The following is a 22195-nucleotide window of genomic DNA, read 5'->3' as shown; positions in this document are numbered from 1 at the left end:
CAAAGGACAGTATTTAGGTTGGCTTTTCAAACCATTATTTTCAATATATAGTCAGTTTCACTGGTGGTGGAAGTAAAATCTGGGATCCAAAATTTCTCATTTTTCATATGGAGACAATAATTGCAGTCATATTTACATTCCACATTAAATGTAATATTTTATGCTATAAACATTTAAACAATTAAAATGAAAAAGGCTACAAAGATTTAGGTTTCATTTGATGACAGCTTTAATAAGATACTATGAATACATCTGAAAGATTTTAAAAAGTTTTTGTAGCTCACCACTATATCACCTCGTTAACTCAGGAATGAAAATGACCAATTATTGCAACTAAATTAAAATATTTCTTTTAAATATGACAAAGTCATACTGATAAATGGATGAAAGACAAATATATAAAAGAACTTGGTGAGTAGGAGAAATGACTGTCAAATGAGTTCTTTTTGTGCACTTATTTGGAAGTTTTAATTTGCTCTGAGAAATGACTTTGCATACAATGAACTTAAGAGTATAAAGACAATGCCACATATAATTATTTATCTACAGAAATAATTATGTATTTCCTACAAAATCTAGCATTTCAGAAGCTTTTTTTGTGGATTTATCTAAACCACTGCACCTCTGCTATTTCTGGAATGTTCCCAATTAATAGATACCACAAATTTTAGAATAAATATCTCCCTTTTAAATGCTGAGAGTATCTTATTACTGAATTAATTATGGTTTTATTATAGAAATAATACTATATCCCATTTCATACATTGAAGTTTGCTGGAAACGTTTGTGGTGTTGCCTAATTGCACCAATGAACACAACTGACATTTATTTCCTTTGTGCAGAATGGACTTTTTTCCTTTATCTTGAGTCCTCTTTCAAGAGAGGGTTTTTTGAAATCTAATAAGGACCCAGGAAATACCAAGCACACTCCAGTTAGCCAAAAAAGAAAGAACTTTCATCTTGAAATCAAACTCCCAGTTTCAGCATTTTTTTTTTTGAGATGAAATCCATGTCTTCTGTTTCATCAGATTTCTTATGCACTAATTTAGCCTAAGTCAATTTACCTTTCAAGTGTCTGAGTCTATTTTCCTGCTCTCACCAGCTCTGTGGGGATTAATGACTCATTAGTATGACTTCATATTGTCTTATTACACACGTTACCCTTAATAAAAGGTCTTCCTGATATAATGTTTCTTTGATAATTAGATACCTACTCTAAGTTGCTTTTTAAATTATTTAATTATTATCTGATAAGATTTTAGCAAGCACACTGAGCACACTGAACATATAACACACTTGATCAGAATCTACAAGACACCAGATTTCCTACTGTTCTCTGACCTACAAAACACATTGCAAATGGACAACCAAAAAAATCAATTAATGCTTTAAACTGTTGGCACATAAGATAATGCTTTCAGAAGCACAGCTTGGTGACTGCAGAAAATCTATCCACAATAGGAACTGCTTTACGTGAACACATTTGAAATTCTGATGTTCCTGAAGTCTCAATATATAAAATGTTGCAGTTTTTTTCTAACACATAGTTATAGTTACAAACGTAAAACATCTCAAACTTGTTAAAAACAAGAATTCCTAAAACTGAGCTTTTGTTTTCAATCTAAATCTTAAATAATTTCTTATGTCTTCTTATATTTTTCATTTTTATATAACTATGAATCTGGAATACTGCACAATATGACCTTGATCTGGTGGAAATTTTGCCTCTTTTGTCTTACTCTCATGAATAAAAATTTTAGGTATTCCCTTTAAAAATAATATCCCCAGAAGATATTGAAGATCATTTCTGATACCATCTACTGAGAGTAATCCATTCAATACTGACATTTTGTGTATCTAAGCAGTGAAAACATGTTTATGGATTCAACCACATGTTGTTATCACCTTTATGGGAATCTTTAGATCACTATCTTCTTTAGAAGTTAAGTTTCTACCTTACTGCACTTCTGAAATGGTGCTGTGGTTTTAAAAATGCTTTTGAATCAGCAATCACGTGAAATACAGTCAAAGTGTCTGAATTAAATAAAAAAAAATGAGGCAAACACAATTGAAGACACTGGGAAGTATCAATTACACAGCATTTTATTTCCAGAACAAAACAATTTAGAAAATAAATTATTCTGCAGTATATGCAAACCACATACTGCAGTACATGAAGATCTGAATACTAACATTCAATATTTTGCCCATCAAGGCTCAAAGCTCAAATTTATCCCACTATGATGAAAGTTGTTTTAACAAAAAGCCCTTTCTTTTAATTTAACTACTTTTGAGAATGCATTTCTTAAAATCATGTAAGAGAAAGCAAAATTTGTCATTTTTAATTGTTCCTAAAATTTCCTTCTGGGGTTTGTGTGGTTAGGTTGCACTTAAAAGCCTGTAGGACAGTACATACCAGGTAAAAGAGTCTCTTCATATGTGTAACTGTATATGAAGGTGATATAATTGCAGGTTCTACAACCATATAATTCCACAGAATTACTGATGTGTCTCTTGCAACCAATTTCTGCAAAGTCAGCCCTCAATACCTTTCAAGCCATGTCCCAACATTGTTTTCTGTCATGGGAACTTGCTGGAACCTCTCCTTCCTGAACAAATTTTGCAGCTACCACTAGGAATCTATGTACTTCAAATCAACTATAGGCATGTTTCAGAAGATTTTGACTTTGAAAATATAATTAGTCCCTCAGAATGTCATTCAATGCTTAGACCAGAATAAAATATCTCCCGTAGTTGAGCTATTGTAAGTTTGTCTTTTTAAGCAGGTCATAGGCTTGGCTGAACTGACACTGACAGTGCATAAGCTGAATGAAAGGCTTGATGTTTTGAATTCTGACACCTTAATTAACAATAGAAAGTGTATTTCCTTAACTTGATGATAAACAGAAGAACAAGGTCCAGGGTTTCAATTCATTCTGTCCACTGGACACTGGTGGACACCTTTATCATATAGATAGTAGCTTTTGTGATTTTTTTTTTAAAATTCTGCTTCTGGGCCAACCTCTTTCTGACCATTTGCAAACCTTTCCAAAACCCAAGCAAAAACATTACAGAAGACTCACCTTCCTGTGTCAGATCTTTCAGATGCAAATACATCAGGGTGTCTGCTGTAGATTTTGTGAATGGTTGAGAGTTCCTGACCAATAACATGCTGTGTGTAATCATCTCGCCAGGTAAAACCTGATAAATAATGAAACAAACAAACAAAAACAGAATTAAAAAGATTCACTATTTAGTAACTTGGAAGTTTGGCAAAAATGTATCCTAAATAAACAACATTAAGAGAAAAAAAAAAAAAAAGAAGGCTCACTCAGTTGGAACCTGAGTGAACTAGAGATTCTTCTGTATGAAATTCTGTTAATGAAATTTTGCTAATGAAACCTCCTTGCAATGGAAGGCACGCAGTAAATCACACAAGGACATTTTGAAATCCTTTGGTCTTAGCAGAATCTTAGCTAGTTGAAAACCAGTTTTAATAGATAAAAAAGGGTTATTTTGGACAGCTATGGAAATTATCCCACTAGCTGGAGTCTGTGGAGAGGTTGCTTCATTTCCTCCCCATTCCCAGCACACTGCCCTCTCTCTGTTTTCCCCATCAAACATTAAGGTTTAGAACACTGAGGAGCTAGAACTGCAACTAAAACACACGTGGAGGTCAATTTAAGTTAAATTTAAATGTTGTGACAAAGAACTTTTCAACAAGGGGGGAGCACAACTATGTAGGCAAATTACAGTGATTACTCCTTAAGCACATGCACTTCCAATCTCATGGTAATTATACTTGACATAATGACATAATCCCAAATGTAACTGTTACCTGATTTGTAGATTTTTACGTTACAATAACACTTCAGACCATAGAATTTGCCTATGCAATTATCTCTATATATCTAATAACTGAATATCACACAACTGAAGAGAATCTCTGCTGCTATGCCCTGTGCAGCCAAACACCACAGATCTCTCAATGAATATTGGTACAAGTTCCAGATATGGTTATCCTGATAGTACCTTCCTGTAAAAAACACCTAAAGAAAAATCCTCTCTAGCACCAGATGCAGGCAGTCGGACCTGGTTTCTAGAACCAGAAAGGGAAGTTGCTAGAACTTGGCAAGAGGATTTCTGGTTCAGTCCCTATTTTATGTAAAATTATAAACTTCACCATCTGGAATCAACATGAGATTTTTTGGTGTAGGCAGACCCTTAGGGTAAAGATAAAGCACCCTCAGCCTCAGAGGAACTCTGCCCCTTCACTACCTGGATGGGTGCTTTATCCATGGCTCTTCAGATTTTTCCACTGTATTGAAGGGGATTTATTTCTCTGTTCACTAAATCCTAGAATTAAAAAAACAAGCCTAAATAGGACATTTCTCTGTTCTGCCAGAGAGAATTCTGAGCATTCAGAAGTAAAAATTACATTAATATTTATCAAATTTTCATCCTAGAGAGGAGACAAGTAAGTTCAGTATCCATTTAGGCAGGGCTAGGAAGCACAAAAGCTATGCTGTGGTCTTGATTTAGACAAGATTTAGAGGGGCGGAAAAAAGAAAGGCTCCATTTGGGCAAGATTTAGGTGAACTGCATCCCATTTTTTTTTTCAATAGTTAAAGTAATAATAATAAAAAAACGGAACCAATATAAGTATGCATGAAGGCTTTAACAAACAAACAAACAAAAAAACTTTCTAATATTCCACTTCTGATCCTTCCTTCTCCTTCCTTAAACAAAAATGTTACTCAAGTTTATTGAAGAAACACTTCACCTGAAGCCATATTAGATGTTAATGGCTACAGTAAATGACTCCAGACACTTGGGAGGGGAAATAATATCTGTCTCTATGTAATCTGGTTTTATTTCTGATTCATCCTTTTCAAATGCAAATATCACCTTTTCAAAGATGCCATGTAAGAAGATGAATTCAAATAGTTTCAAAAATCTAAATCTAAGGCTGCTCAGAGCATGTTTTTATGTGAACACACAAAAGTGAGTCACCATGCACCTATGATTACTTTGATGTAGTGTAATTAAAATGATTTTTAAAAGAGAGTTGAGATATATTCCATACCTATTTGTTTATATCTATGTATGTATATATGTTCAGCTTCTCTGTTGTTTAGCACTACAAATTTCTGTTTTATAATCTCATGAAGGAGAAAAAAACTAAGATAACTTTCAATTTTAGGTGAATGTGGAATGTAAAAAGTTCAGCTAAAATACATATATAGTAAAATCATTAGCATAACCTTAAAACTACTAACTTACGAACTATGAGTCCAAAATTAACACAGTTGCATTCTTTACCTCTAGGCCAATACCAACCCTATTAAAGGCTAAAGAATACACAATAAGTAACATAAACTTTGAAGAAAAATACATTGGATAATTCTGAAGAGCTCTTTTCAAATTAAAGCAAGAAGAGTTTATCCATGGTACCTGCATACAGATGAGAAATTGATCTCTTTGAGTCCTGAGTAATACAGACTTTCGTGCCTACAAACCCCAATGTTTTCTGTAAAAGAGCATATGGAACCACTGTGATGCCTGTTCTCACTGGTTGAGATTGTCTGCTACCTTCAGTGTGTTTTTTTTCTCCTGCCTCAGTATTTTAACATCTTTTCCTAATACATTTCAAACCAGTAAAGATGCACTATCATCCTTAATGCTGCAAAAAATGTAACTGTGGCACTAAAAAAGAGTAAACAGATGAAAGAAAAACAGACTACTTGTTACGAAGCTAGAAAGAACTAGATTTAAGGGAATATACCTTCTCAGCTGTATCTCTAGCACTCCTAACTCACTTCAGTGTTAGAACAAGACAAGGATGAAAACCACAAATTTTAACTAATTCAAAAATCCCCCTTGTCAGTAATTTAATATTGCTGTCTCTTATGCAACGATCTCAGGAGCTGCAGCTTGCCTAAAGTTAACCTCATGCCAGTCATTTTCCAGCATTGTTTCAGTTTCAAAAAAATATCTCCCACACACTGAGCTGAATAAAACAGCACATTCAAGAGCCATAATGGCACGCTGACAGCTGCAATCAAAATGAAGGTTGAGAAGACGCATATGACGCCGTATCGCGATTTCCTGTTCCCTTTGTCCGTGCCGTCACACCTTGCACCAGCCCCAGCCTCGCCACCCAATTATTACGATTTATCTCCAGTGGCTGAGCAGGATCACAGCTCTTGTGCACGCATTACTTCCATGTCACTGATGGGGAGCAGCGCCCAGGCCCTGATTAACCGTGCCCCCCGCGGCTGCAAGGCCCAGGCCCTGCTCTCCCAGCCCAAATTCCCACAAAGGGACAATGTCAAGGGAAGAGAAGGAGCCTGGCGGACACTGAAATGACGCAAACACCGTGACAACAGCAGCAGCAGACACAAAACTGCTCCCAAGTTGAAGGTTATTAGTGGGTAGTACTGAGACCCCAAAAAAACAGCCATTGGTACATTTTCCGTACAGAAGTATGTTGTTTAATTATTTAGTGTTTAGAAGTACAATGTTTAATTTTTTTTCTTAAATTTAATTGGAACTCCATAACCTAAATGTATGTGAAAAGGGAATGCCAGTATAAAGACCGTGAAGACAAGAAATGAATACCTTTATCAAACCCAACTGGAAGGTCAAATCTAATGGAGGTCATCTGGATATGACACAGTCTTTCATATCATAAAGTGTCTCCCCACATCTTTCATTTCCACATCACAGTTTATTATTATTATTATTATTACCCACAACCACAAAATTAATAAAATTGTTTGTCTCCATTATATTCAACACTTAGCAATGGCTATGTCGACAGAGAGTACTCTTCTAAGAATTATTAGTTGAAATCAAATCAAAAGCAAGCAGTTTAAATAGTGAAGAAGGCAGTTTCACATTCACAGTGGTGAAGATGTTAGCTTCTGTCTACAAAATTTAAATAAAAATGATTTTCAAATTCAACATAAAATGTCACAACTTACTTATTGCCTTTGCTGCTATAGCAATTACAGAGAATTACTGAAAAATACTCAAAATTCAAATATGTATTTCCTTCCAGCTGATCATTTTTTCTTAGCAATTGCATTCTTTTGTGTGGTTTTGATTCTGTTTTCCATCTTAGAGAAACTTGATGTCTCTCCAAATATACCTGACCACATCTTTAATTCATGTAAATTATAACAACAGCTTTTGAAAACATTTATCTGCTACTTCTCTGTCTAAACTTATTCTAGTTCAGACTTACTCATAAAAATTCATTTCCCTCCCTCTGAAGGTCTAAGCAAGAAAAACAGTTGGAGGAATTCTGGTGTGAATCAGAAGAGCTCAGTGTAAGAAACAACAGTTCTCACTGCCCAGAGATTTGACTGTGTAAATCTTCCTGCTTTTGTTCCTGACCCTCTTCCTGACCAGCATGGCTGAGGCTGAAGAGCGCTCTGCAGGCAAGTCCAGCAGAACCTTTGTCTGACTCTTCCAGCTCTTGTGCCAATCAAAGTCTAAAATTACTAGTTCTGCATCAATATATTATCAACAAAATTATTTTTACATACCAAATTCATTAAAAATGACAGGAGATTATTCTAAATTTGCAGAAACATATATACTAAAACTTGATCCTTCTTTGTCAGGAAAATCACCTTTATAAAGTCCCAAAACCCACAGAATTATTCAGAATTAAAGCCAGGAGTGGTACTATTTTTGAGTGGTGTCAGTATTTTTTTCTCCAGTTTTTGGTAATGTTAGGTATTTTGTCCCGATATGGTAGATTAAAAATATTTTTTTTTTCTCTGAGCTACCTTCAACTGCTACTTCATTTCAGCCAGGAAAGTCTCAGCTGTAGAGCTCAGAGACTTTCACCCCCCATGCCATGTGTTTCAAATTGTTAATGCCTACTTTAGCTGTCAGAACGTCTGCAGAATTGGGAATGATTTGCTTTCTTCCCTATTTTCACAACAGACAGGTCAACGTAACGTATAGACACGCCTTTCTGCAGGCTGCCTTCCCACATTCTCCAGAGGAGCCGCACTTGTTCTCATTCCAGACCTCCCTTTTCAGAGCTCAAGGACGTATCCAATAATGTTCATGTATTTCAGCTCTGGCTAAGTCAAAATTGCAGCTTTAATGATGAGGTTGCTGTGTACAACAAAATTCAGTCTTTCAATTGCTGTTTCTGTATTCCCTACCTAAGACTGCAGCCAAAAGATAAAATCCTGGTGTTTTCTCTTAAAATGAAACTTAATCCAAAAGCAATTTTGCAATACAACTTGAAATGACAAGTTAATGGCAAAAATAGAGACAGAGAAGTTAAACCCAGCTCTTAAACCACAACCTTTTAATTTCCCCATTCCTTTGTACTGGAATATTCATTTTTAGTGAAAATTTTGACTTAGACCTCTTCTATAAAATTTGAAGCTAGTCTGCCAAAACACACTGTATTACACTTCCAGAAAAACTTTAATTGGATTTTTTTGCTCTGGTCTAACTTTGTGTTTGCCTTCTAGATGACATGAAAATCTGATTCAGAATTTATTTGAAGAAATGACTGGGGGTTATAAGTAGTCACCACCACTCTTGTCCAGTCCATTTCAGCTGGTGGTCATCCTCTCCTGAAAGCCCTCTGGAGCTTTTTTCTTTCATTCCCTTTTTCACTGCCAGGTACCAGGTTTGCATTGATGACTTTGTTGCCTTCTTTTAGAGTTTCTAGTGAGACCTTTCTAATATGGAAGAATTTCATTTGCTGCATGCAGCAGCAATTCACTCACAGGCAAAGAGCTTCTATTTTATTGAACAGATGAAAGGGCTGCCTAAGGATTAAGGCTTCAATTTTTCATATATTGTTTTATTATACATAAAAGTGATAATCTCCATAGAATTAAATTACAACCATGATCTGCTTACAGTCCTGATTTTAATTTACTCTAAGTAACTATCCCAGAAGGTAGAGGGAAGGCTTTTCTCTTCAGTTTTTGAAATTTTTCTATTATTTGAAAAAGCCAAATGAGTGCTTCATTTGCCAAGGAGATTATAAAATACTCTCACAGGACTCAGTATGTAATGTTTCCTTACCTTTCTTTCAGCTCTTGCAGAGAGCTACAAATAATTGGGTTTCTACAAGAGAAAGTTTCTAAGTGCTACATAAGACTTTTCTGCCACCGGATCTGATAGTAATAAAAGAATAATATGATAATGCAAAATATATCTGCAGACTTCCACACAGAGCAGGTTACTTTCCAAAGACTACAGCAGAATGGATACATGATTCCCAAATCCTTGAGATGAATCCCATGCTATTCACCATGTCATATAAACCTTCCCACAAACTGTTCACCCTCAACCCAAAAGCCTATCACTCTATTCACAGAAATGCTTTTTTAGCAAGGGAAGTTGTCTTGCATCATTACAACTTCATATTGATGTTCAACTTTAATTTAACTCATGGCCAATCCCATCTCTAACTTGAATATCTTTCTGCCCTGTCTAGGCTGTGACATATTTATTAAAAAAACAATCAACTCTAACCCATGGTGAGTAAAGGTGCACCTCCTAGTTCTCCATTTCCTTCTGTCCCTGGACTGTGCACAGACATTTCCTCTGTGCTGTCAGCCCAAGGAGTTTTCATGAGCATGAGGAAACATTCACATGCACTCTAAATAGTGACTCTAAAATAAAGATGAGCTACTTTGCTTGTTTCACCGAGCTTTGAACCCAAATGCAGTAGCTTCCAATCACACCAAAGATGCATGTAAGTATTCCAAATTTAACCCAAAAAGCTCTGATGTTAGTTCCACATTGCAAAACAGCTCTTTAATACATTAATCCTCTGACATCTTCTTTTAGAATAAGAAGTGATGATCTTTTTTTCCTGTCAAATTTACTTTAATTCTTCTGTTCTTTTCTCTTTTCTATCTTATTATTCCCTTCCAAGATACCTTACACCACTCTTCACTTTCATTCAAACTCAAAGTTTCTCTAAAATACAGGATCTCTGTAAGTATGCAGAAATTGGTTGTAATGCTAGACTGTAAAATTCTAAGAATGGAGATTTTGTCCAGATAGTAGTTATCAATGCATTTTAAAAATCAGCAAGTTTTCCTTGTCATTTTATTTTATCCAATTCATTTCATGCTATCACTAGGAAGACAGCCTTATTTCACAAAAAATATAGTTCCTGAGAAAGGACTTCTGACGTGTCTTCAGTCTGGGAATTAAAACATCACCTGTAACAAGGTAGAACTGGTTGAAAATGTGGCAATTTAATGGCAATTAAATCAGTACAGAAAATTAAGCGGATACATTTTTGCAAATTCATCTCAGACCTACAGTTCTTCGTGTATTTATAAAAGCTTATGAGCAGGACTGTTCTTTCAGCTCCACATAGTGGTTTTCACCCCCATTTTATGTAACTGTTGGACTCTCAGTGATGTTTGTGAAAGATGAATTTTCGGCTGTCAGAGCAGAGCTCTCAGCTGCACGTGCAGAGCCAGTACCCAGGGGTGCCACCCTGGGCTCCACAGAGAGGGCTGCAGCTGCAAGGGCACCTCCACTTTTGGTTCTGAACAAAATTCCCTCTCACCAAAGTACGGCAATGCACCAGCAGCGTGGAGGGAGGGTTCAAATGAGCCACAGCAAAGGCTCTTCCAGGACACTCCCAGTCTATCCCATGAGGAAATTCGATATTCCTGACACACTTGCCCTAGGAAGGGCCTTAGGTCTACTGCTCATCTCACTCTGTGCTGCATTACTACAAATACAAGTCAAAGTAGATAAAAGGTAATTTTTTTATTCTAAAGGATTGGAAGAAACTCTACACACAGTTTCTGCAGAACCATATCTTTCATTTTCCACTTTTAAGCCATTTCTCTGAGACTGTAAATTCCTCCTGAGAGAGGCCATATATTGCATGCATTTGCAGAGTCTCTTTCTACAGCAATAACAATAACAATAATTGTTATTGTTGCTATTATTATTAATAAAAGCCCAGCAGTTGCAGAAGAGAGGGTTCCCTTAGGAACCTTGTGAGGATCTTGGTGGCTGAAAGCTCAGAGTTTTCCAGGGAACTGCATTAGCCAAGTCAGTTTGCCTGCAGCAAAGATGAACAATCTGCAGGTCATGCTGTTCCCCCAAAATCTGATTAGAGCTCAGGTTTCATTTTTAATTCACCCCGTGCAGAGAAAATACACACACGGAATTTGTGCAACCCTGAAAGTCATTTTCAGCTGCAGAAGTATTTGAATTATCGTCTTTTTTATTTTCTTGTGCACATACAATTTTTGGGTATTGACCCTCCAACCAACTGCAATGGAGGGTGCAATTACTGTGCACTGAATGACAGATAAGTTTTTAATTAAAACCTTTTTAGTCTTTACATCTCAGGGCTCTGATTTACGACTCAATTCCGATTAAAAAATTACTGTACCGCTTTCATGAGGGAATCTCTGACTGACATGATTTCCAACATGGTGTTCATTTTCCCTCCCTTGTTTCATGCAGTTAATACCCCAGTAAGCTTTAATAACATTTTTAGACAATTCATATAGTGCTGATTCATGGATTCACACTGATTCTTTGTCAGCTGCACACACTATTGTTTCTTTACTGCTTTCCGGGGTTGAGCTCTCTGAACACTTAAAATATGGTAAAGCTGTGACTCAGTTTTACCACAGTATACCACAATGCTACTAAAAAAGGGTTTTTTTAATCTCTAAATTAATTTTTGAAAAAGACTGTCAATTAATTAAAATATTTGCACTAGAAGAGCTGGAACAAGTTCATTAGATATGAACTTAAAACCCCTAAAATCTGAGTCTTTATGAGAACAGTTTCTGTTGACATCTACTCATAACACATCATTCAAAAAAACTTAATCAGTTTTTTGCTCTTAACTGTAAAGAGCAGCTAGGTTTAAATGTAATTTACTGGAAACTGGCCTTAACAAAATGCTTCCAAAAAAGGAACAATGACATAACACGAAAATAAAACATACAGAGGGGACATAAAATTCCTGTCTGTCCTGGGAGAAATTTAATCTTTGTGATTTCTATGCTCAGCTAAAATCCAACTATTCTAAAATAAAAGCTCCATTAATTTCATGCCACTAAGGTCTAACACTAATTGCACAGACCTGCTACTCCCATTGTGCTCACTGTGAACACAGAGAACTCTCTCTGGGAACAAACCAGGGTTTGAAGTGTAGCCTGGACCTGCAGGCTGAGCCACAGAGAGGGAGCCCCAGGAAGGGGGACCAGAAGCACTCATGCTTCTCTTGGATCTGCCCTTCCACTTGTAATGCAACACCAGCCCCATGGCTCATTTCTCTATCTGTATTACAGATAAAACACAATTTCAGGGGTTAAAGTTGCACCGCATTTCACGAGGCATTTGAAAATTGTAGAACTGGGCTAGCATAAACAAGGAACAGTGGCAAAACCAGAATTCACCAGCAGCTACTACAGTGTGGCACGAGCTAAGAGGCAGGTACTTGGATTTCTTCCTAACTTCAGTGTATTTTTACTATTTAAGGACTAGTAACTAATATCAAGGAATTTAATATACTTTCAAAAACACCATGTATCCTAGAAATTTGTTCATCAGCAGCTCTGAATGCTGTGAAAAGCAGCAAACCTGCTTTAAAGCAACACTGAAGTGAAGCAGCAATGATGTTAGAGCATTACAAAATCACTGGTGGTGCAGCTCTTATGTCTCACTGTTAGTATTGTTACAGATGTTAAGTCTTCTGATCAGTGGCTCCCAGCTTTAAGAAATAATGATATATTTCTAGATAATCGACTGCTACCTATTACCATACTTTTGATGTGGTAGAACAGTCATGTGCCTTATTTTCCACATCCTCAGGGTATCCTGGTTAAATGTCACATGCATTTTTCTCCTATGTTAAGAAAACAAAACCCGCATATTAATTCTTTTTAAGGGAGGCATAAAATGCAATAAAAAAGGAACATTGATTATTCTATTCATCTATAAACTACTCCATAGACATATAAATAATACTGGAAAATGTAACGTAGCTTTAATTAACAGCAGTGCTCCCCCCATGTTTTATCAGTCTTGATAGATGAAACCTTCAGCAATCAATCTGATTGCTCCGAGAGCAGTTTAAGCTAATTCACAACAAAAGACAAAGTTAAAAAGCCAGAATACCACACAATTTTTACAAGTATTTTGTTATTTAAATTAAGATCTGTGTCACTGACCAGGTTTCTCAGCAGAGAAATTATAAACAACTCTCTCTGTAAATGTAACCAAAAGCTGAGGTGTCCAAGAGTTCTATACACTCCTCCATGTATCAGTTCCAACTATCAGAATAAAACAACAAAGAACTACCCTCTTCTGACTCCAAAGTGCTTGTGGTTCAGTTGTCCAAATCTGTAGCTCAGTAAAGCAATCTACCTACAAATTGTTTGCTATGTTGGCCCCAAAAGGCACAAATCTTTGAAAGGAAAGAGCAATGACTGAATTTCACACAGGTAGCAGTTTCAAACAGAAAAAAATACTTCATCTAGAGAAAAAATTAATTTATTTTACACTTCAGGACTATTTGTTGAAAGGAGGAAACTAGGATTAACTTGTTTTATTTACTATGACAAAAGAGAAACACTCTTTGCAGCATTGCAAATTCAGTGATTTATTGCTAATTTGCTATTCCTACTCACCATTCATTTCTATGACTATATATAAAAATAAACTGTATTTATAGATTTTTCTTTACATGCATTATATGACATTAAAGAAAATATTTCCTTCTCTCAATTATTTCCCAGCCAAATGCCAAAGGTTCAAACATATAAACTGAACATGTCTGTCTTGACAGCCAGGTAAGACTGAGCTTTTGTACTTTACATTTTATTTATCAGTGGGTCAGGTTTGGTTCATTTTGCTCTATGCACTATCAAGCTATGCCATTAAATCTATGACATTTTTATAAGCCAAATATATCCAATGTTGCTCAGAAAGATAATTTTTGATCAACACATTTGCTTGAAAGTACACTGGAATTGGTCAGGATTTCCAAGATTACAGCAAAGATGTTCTTATTCAGATTGATGTCAGAGCAAAGACAATTAAGTCGTTTTCACATCTATTCTGGACTTACTAAAAAATATCTTTTTAGCTAACTGTGATGTTTATATACTTTGTGGATGTAATGTTTTGGGTTTTTGGGGTTTTTTTTTGTGATCTCCATTACAACTGAAGCTAAATAAGTGGTGCAACCACACCAGATTACAACTGGGCAGACACCACCACTGCAAGGCTTGATGCACTCCCCAGGTGTCCCTGTTCCTGAGTGCCTCTCCTGCACACTCAGATGTCATCTGGGATTCTCCCAGCAGTACCTGGCACAGAAGCAGGACCATTTATTTCCCATGGCTCTCCTAGAGACTGAGCAGGTTATGCTGTGTGGATAAACATGCTCCAAAAAAACTTTATCAGTACAGAAGTCTAGCTGGAAGTGTTGACCAGAACAGGTCCTGCCCCAGTTTTGGTGTAGCCTTGGATTGGTGTGGGGCTTTGCCAGAAGTGGTTGAATGAATATCCAAGGAAACATTCCTGAATACTTGTGTAAGTTTTGTATGGAAAAAGCTCGGCTAGACCCTTTCCCACTCTCCCCACATTATGGCCTTACACTCATAACAGTAAAAGGAATCAGAAAGTCATTTTTTTATTACTCATGTTATCATCCACATTAATGCCATATCAACAGATCTGGTAGTCCAAATCATGACTGTAATGGCTGTAAATCCTGTTTACAGTACAAGCTGTTACTGTTTTTAGTGCAAGTTCCATAAAACAGCCTTGAAGAATGCAAAGCATTTTCCATAAAACAGAAGTCAGGTGCAGGAAAGAACAGCCTCTAGTCAGGTGTTTAGGATTCAGTTATCCCTAGTTATTATACAAATCACTCACTCTCATGTATAGAGCCTGGATCTATCCCTTCTCTCCTACTATACTTAGCATCATTTTTGTTGGCCAGGGAAAGTTTCCCTGACATAGTTTTGACAATCCCACAATTAATTTGTCTTCATTTCATTGTGTCCTTAATAACACTATGTAGGCAACAGATTTCAAGCCTTTCCAAGTGGAATGAAGCAGAAATGAGCTCACATCCCTAATAAATTGTTTATTGAATATTTATTTTTACCTGGATGACACAGCGCTTGCGAATCTGCTGGTGGTAAAGCCCATGCTTACACGCTCCAGCACAACATTTATTGAAGCAGATATTCTTGCCAAATCTATATTGCATTTATAAATCTTCAAAACAAGCCCTGGTAAATGTCACTTCTTCTTAAATGCTTGGCAGAATCAGTGACAAGTGATGCTGCCTTTGCCCTTGAAGGATTCATGTGTTTGGATCTGAGTCCAAATTCTAAAAACCTGTTCAGAAACACACGCAGAATCAACACACATGCAATGCACCAGAGGCACTGAGGAAGGAAAGGAGAAGTTACTCTAAATGCAAAAGCTCAATAAAAACAGGAAAGCTTGTCTATGGATTTTTAAGACTTTCATTGTAAGCTCTGTGAAATACACTACTTAAAGCCCATTACCATCTTTCTATGCTGCATTGGAATAGTTTGCAGTGGTCACCCATACACTACCCAAAAGCAATCAGCTCATTTTGATGTGGCTTTAGTATCTCATTATACACCTTTCAAAATAAGTATATATAAACTGAAAATCAAAATATAGACTTAAAATATCTAAAAAATTCTAAAAAAATGTAGAAACTATCCTGGCATTACATCAGGCAATGTTATTTGCTGCATATTTGTGTTTCCCGAGTACGTATCCTTCATGTTCTAAAAGATAATTGATTTTTTTTTTTTTAAAATAATATATCCAACTTCCAAGAGAAACAAAATGCAAAAACTGAGCAATACAGCACAAAAATGTTCTGTGTCCTCTAACTTCTTGCATGCTGCCAGTGAATTGTGGAACAGTCTGCTCAGTGTCAGTGGGATGCCCATCTCCAAAGAGTGGAGCTGCTCTGTTAGCAACACAGTCCAGATTTGCTGTCATGCCTGACATGGCACAACCCAAATGCTTTTCCATGGAAAGCACTGCAGCGTCCTCGTTTTCCATCTGGTTTTGTAACAGCAATGGTTTAAAAGGGTATGGGGTAGTCTAGTCAGGGCTCTAAATTATACTGCAAGTAGTACTCTTCAAGAGCATGTCAGCTGGCTTAGGCTAATGACATGTTCCTGTGGCAGAGCTGCAACTATATCATCTTTTTGCCCACGGTGGATTTCTCAGACTTAGGGGAATTTCCCTGAGGAGAAATGCTGTCAGCACTAGGGAAAGAAAGAGACCAGACAAAGAGAACCCATGGAGATCCAGCAGAGAAAAGTCTCTCACCTTTGGAGTTACAATCCCCACAGCACCTTATACCCTCCAGCCACACAGAGTCTCCCTCCCTTCATAGGAATCTTTCCTTCTGGGGAGAAACTGGATATGTGATTCTCCTGACTTGACCCACAGCTATCTTCAGGGCACCTCCCTCACTACCAGCACCTCTTTTCTTTCTAGCAAAACCTACATTTTTTCACTCCCAAATGGTGCTGAATGTGTTAATTAAACAAAGTTATTGGCAGAGCCTGTCACAGAAATGACACTGCAATGATAGATGAGATCTTGGGGCAATATTAATTGATAAAAAACAAATTGAAAAGGAAAAAAAAAAAAAGATTGATTCAAACCAGGACTTTCTGCTTATTGGTAGAAGTCATCAGAGTTAAAAAAAAGTAGTCTCCATCTGTTGGCGGCTGTCAGGCTGCTAATTGCTTCAGAATGCAAAATTGTCTTTGAAACAGGAGTAGTTCAACAGGATACAAAAACCCCATAGCCTAGATGGTGATAATGAGTAAAAATGACTTCCCCAGTAACCATTTAGGAAAATGAAGGACAAAAATATTATGAGATACTTTGCTACCTCATATTTCCAAGTTAAACAAAGAATATTCCCCCTCCATCCCCCCTCAAAAAAGGATAAATAACCTGTCAGCAATTTTACCTTATTCAGTAACATCCCTGGGGATGGTTATGTTGTTGTAGGTATGAGAAGGTTTCTTGGGCTACATGAGACTTTGGAAAATATCATTATTACATAAATGCATTGTTTCATTCTAAATAAAAGATAAACCCATTGCTTTTACAGTTTTGATTTGTGTTTGATGTCTGCACACAGTGATTTGTAAGGCTTATAAGAAATGGTTAGGCACACACAACTGCTTTTTCTCTAATTCCTCTGTTTTGTTAAATAGTTGTCTTAATGCAACAAGATATTTTGGATCTTAACAGGAGAGATAGATTACATGGCAGACACTAAATACTGGCAAAAGCATCACACATTGTACAAAGTTTTCAAATGTGTAATGCAAAGAGTCTTTCATTTCATCCACCAACCCTGAAGATACCTCAACTGATAAAAATAAATATTCCAGCTCCCTGTTTGAAAATTACTGAAAGCCAGGTGTCAAGATGTTGGAAAGCTGCCCTTTCATCAGCTCTCTTTGGCTATGTGACAGTGAAGTGAGAACCTGTTGGAAGAAGGAAATTATTCTCTCTAAGTTCCTTCCCAGTCTGTGGCGTTGACTCCATACAACTGTAACTGACAGCCTTGATTTGGAATAATTTGGGGAAATAGTTAATATTAAGTAATGACATAAGGGGTTAGAATAAAGCATGAGGGAAGAAACACTACCTGTTCATGCTGTGGATTGCAATGAAATCTAAATCTGATACAGTACAATCTAAATGATACTATTTTCTATTACATAAGAATGTGTTTACTCATCTCATATTCTTCACAGTGCTCCCTGTATATCCCTAAAAAATGTTTAGGGTTGTATGACAGTCATGAAGTGTGACAGGTTCGTAATCTGCAAAACAACTGAAAAATGATATTTTTTACAGAGGCAATCCCACATTTGCCTGCTGCCTGATTTAGAGTTTCCATCTGGGCAGTTGGCAGCCATTCCCTACAGTTCAGGCTACCTCAAAACACAGCACAGAAGCTTTGGGCAAACTCTGAGTTAGATACTCAGTAAGGGAAGATTATTCTCCCTAAAATCACTTCCACTTTCAGACATTTTAATCAAATTAACATCAGTTTCACTTTGATTATTCCAAAACAGAAAAGTAGAAAACCACTTGGAAGCTGAAATCATCATCACTGGAAGTTTGCTGTGTCCTAAATATCTAGATACAATTTGAAATAGACAGGTTTTTTCCATTCGTTTCTCCTCTATCCTTTCTTCATCTAGAAAGAGATTTTATTAGGAGAGTTGAAAAAAAATGAAACCAAGAAACCTGTGTAATGAAGAGAAAAAGCCCTTATTTCTAAAAACATTATTTCATCAGCAGCATTCTCTGAACATCACTGTTCTCTGATTACACACACAAAAATGGAACTGTGCTTGCCTTCTCCTCTTCCTACTTCTGTCACCATGTTGTTAATTCCAACTGCGAAGCCACTGACCCTTGAAATTATTTTCACATGCCTAGAAAACCTATGTGGCTTTTCCTTTCCTTCATGTTTCTAGAATTGTTTGTTCAAAATGTAGTGTGCCCCCTAGAAAATACTAATTCGCAGAGACGAATTAACAAATATCAAAACTTGGAGTTTGTTTTAGCCTTAGAGACCTAAAACCCCTAATGATGGAATTCTGAGTTCAGCTTTCATTATTCCTCACTAGAACATAAAACCAGATTCAGCACATGTAACACTGCTGCAGCTTAAGCACAGCAAGATACACCCTGAACTTGCAAATCCCTTCCTCTTATTTGTACAAGCCAGGCTATGAAAACAGACACCTCTAATGAATTCACTGAGAAATCCTCAGTAGAAGTAGCAATGGCAGACTTAGAGCTATAATATTTAAAGCAACTACAAAATTGTGCTTTCATCAGGGAAGGAACAAAAGCTTTGTTAGTTTTGAAGCTTACATTTATATTCAGCATAATAATTCAATGTATCATTGCCTGCCACTATTAGGACACAGAGGTCAAATATGGCAAGTAAAAAAAAGATTACATTCACAAGCTATACAAAAGAGAAAATAGGCTCAAATTGTATGAAGTGCAGTGACATTATTTAAATGTCTTTGTTAATCAGGGTCCTGACATAAGAGATGGTGCTGAGAAGAATTTGCTCTTCAGACTCTTCTCAGCATGGGTCAAATCTGCTTAATATTCCAAACGCTGAGTCTAGCTGAACTGCGTTACCCCTTTATGATCTCTCATCTATTTTTTTCTCCTTTGAATTCAAGATGCACTGGTATTTTCAGTTTTCATCACTGCTAAAGGGCAGGCAAGTTATAGTATAAACAGTGAAGTTCCTTTCATGCCTTGTTTATAATGATTTATACATTATATATAGCTGTTAGACCTGCAGAAATTTTTGTAGAAATTCAGAACACACACACACACAAAAAGGAAGTTTGGGAATGTTTACCTTCAACATTATGCTCTTTTTTTTCAGTTGCTCGATGAGAGACAAAGAATAGGACTATCTGCTGATTCACACATGAGAAAATAAGAGTAATCTAGTTTCCTTCCTATAGAGCCACAAGAGTGTGAAGCCCATGCAAAGCAAAGACCAGTGGGGCCTGAAGAGCATTTAAGGTACAGATGCTGCTGTTCACTTATCTACACCAATATCCCACTTGAAGTACACCCATGTGGGCTATGAAGGACATTTCAGGTGGTCATTACCACCCTTACATGGAATAACAGAAAATAAATAAAAAGACCAAAGTCAAGCAAGTGGTACATGACAGGCAGAAAATTGGTCCCCCCCATTCACCAGCTCTGTTTGTGGGGAGCAAAAACAGATTCCTTAAAATAAAAGTCAGCTCTGGTCCTCCTGTTGGTCCCATACTGAAGAGGATGTGCTTTGCAATCACAGGAACAAGACCTTGTGTTCTTCAATCACTCCTGTAGCTCCCCCAGCCATCCACAAGCTTTATCCCTGCCAGCTGCTTTTCCATCACCCAGGCTTGCTACCTGGGGGCTTTGAAGGCTTTTTTCCTTTCCCTGCCAAAATACTCAATCCATAAAAGACTTTCTCCCATTTCAGACAAGACATACAGCACACTGAGGGGACATGAAAGAGCAGCTGGCCAGTTTATTTTGATTTATTGGAAACATTATGGGATTGCCCAAAGGCCTTGGTCAGAGTCCAGTTGTGCTCAGAGCTGTTCCAGCCTGTCTGCAGCAGTGCAGAGCAGGAAGATAGATGAGGTTGCTTGAGACAAGAGGAGATCCAGACCACCAAGGACAACTCTTTTCCCAGTGGGGATTTAGGAAGGGCATATTACTATGAAGACCAACTGCACAGTTGTTGAAGATTTTGATAACCTGGCCTAAGTGCAAGATTTGAGAAAGTGCAATGATACAAATCAGACTGTCTGATATGACCCTTTCAGGCATTCAGCTAAATGAACTAGGTTTTCACACTACTGACCAACATTTGTTAAAAGCTGGTTTCCAAAATGTTCCTGTTCAGAATCAAAACCAATTCAATACTAACTACTCACTTCCCAGAATGCCATATCCTGTATTTACACTTAATGGTTATTTTTTAAATTGCAGAGAGAGTGGAGAGTGCCACTTCAGCTTTGAGACAAGCTTCACCAAACCAGTGTGGGTCACAAGGGTCTCCATCCATGATACAGAAAGATGGTGGCATATTCATCAGGTGGCTTGGGTTAGACAACAGAATATTTTATGTGTTTTCAATAGGTTTAAAATATAGATCATTATTTCTTGTCTGTGGCTCTGATCTCTGCTGCAGACATCAGCCCCAGTGAGAGATTAGGGTTTATAATTCGAGTTTTGCAAGTTAGAAGGAGACACCAGAAGTGTTGGAAAGGCTGAATATGTTTTGTAACCTTCTTCCATGACCAACAGAGATGGAAGCAGCCAGGTGCTGTAGCTGACACTTTTGGGAAGGAGAAGAGTGCCCAACACAGTCTATATACAAGATAATATAAATGCACTGTGTTTTACTGGAGATCAGATACTTGTATTTCATTGGTTTGAAAAGCGCTCAGAAGAACAAAGTAAAATATAAAGAATAGATCACAAGGAGAAGAGAGAGATAACAGGAGGAAGGATTTTGAAAGAGGGGAAAGAGGTTTAAACATAATTCTTTCTCTCCTTACAATTTTCTTCACAGTGCTTTTACCTTTCTCAGGACCAGCTTCAGATGGGGAGTATTTAAGTATCAAAAAAGAACTCTTCCCTTCATAGAACCAGTTTCACTAAATGTAATGTTGACAGGCACTGTACGGTGTGTATTTGGGAAGACATAATAAATACGATCTGAAAAGGTCACATCTCACACAGGCACCTTTGACGACTCATGCAGACTCTCAAAATACAGCTCAGAAGTAGATACAGTAACACATTCCTTCCCTCCAGCGTTCACAGTAAGTAGGGTTTCAAAGCCACTTAAATTTCCTATTAAAAATCTCAATTCAGGAATACACCTCACTTTGATTTAACACATTCCTAGAAAGGCAGTTGTGCTCCTGTATTCCATGCAGCAGTACAAGTTAATATGGAATTATTTCTTTTCATAAGAAAAAATTTAAATTACCATTTGCAAAGGAATAAACAAACAGGCAGCAATATATTTATGACATCTTACTCCTTCTTGCTCACAGCCGTCTGCCATTAAATATTTAAGAGATCAATGACACTTCAAATTACAGAAAAACAATAAAAGACTGCAGTGATTTTTAAAAAAAAATAATTCCGATTTAATTTCTCTTCTTTTTTCACAGCTAGTTATTGGGATTGAAGGGGTTAATTTACTCCCTGAGACAGAAGACCTTAGATAAGCTTGCTGGTTATGTAGGCATGTCTGGGTTGCTAGGAGTTTAAACTATCAGCTTGCAAATGGAGCTATTTCAGATCCCAGGTGAACCAAAGAATAGGTCTCCTCCTGCACTAAACGATGCAGGGATTATGTGGAGAAAAAATTGTATGTGATCCTGCAATCAGACAATACACTGTAACATGCAAACAGAAATATGCTGAATTAAGGCAGTGTAGAAAATGCCAGAATTACATTTGTCTACCTTCTGAATGCTTGATTTGCAGTCTCAGGAGGTTTTTGTAATATTATTTTTAAGATTCACAAGTATTGTGTATGACTCACACAAAATAT

The 22195-nt window shown here is 36.9% G+C and overlaps 1 protein-coding gene across 3 annotated transcripts in view; it reads right to left on the bottom strand.

The window, feature by feature from the left end:
• The window catches only part of PTPRN2 (protein tyrosine phosphatase receptor type N2), a 632482-nt gene that overhangs the window by 408578 nt on the left and 201709 nt on the right, over positions 1 to 22195 (bottom strand). For all 3 annotated transcript variants that reach the window (XM_088055089.1, XM_088055102.1, XM_088055094.1), the window contains one exon: positions 3084 to 3201. In XM_088055089.1, the coding sequence (XP_087911215.1) occupies positions 3084 to 3201 (118 nt within the window). The remainder of the gene's footprint in view (positions 1 to 3083; positions 3202 to 22195) is intronic.

This window comes from Pseudopodoces humilis, chromosome 1 (assembly GCF_049639895.1).
Source record: "Pseudopodoces humilis isolate 2021_Gansu_Grassland_sample_001 chromosome 1, ASM4963989v1, whole genome shotgun sequence".
In the NCBI taxonomy this organism is placed as follows: domain Eukaryota; kingdom Metazoa; phylum Chordata; class Aves; order Passeriformes; family Paridae; genus Pseudopodoces; species Pseudopodoces humilis.
The sequence above is the reverse complement of the archived record's forward strand: the minus strand, read 5'-3'. Positions and strand labels throughout refer to the sequence as shown.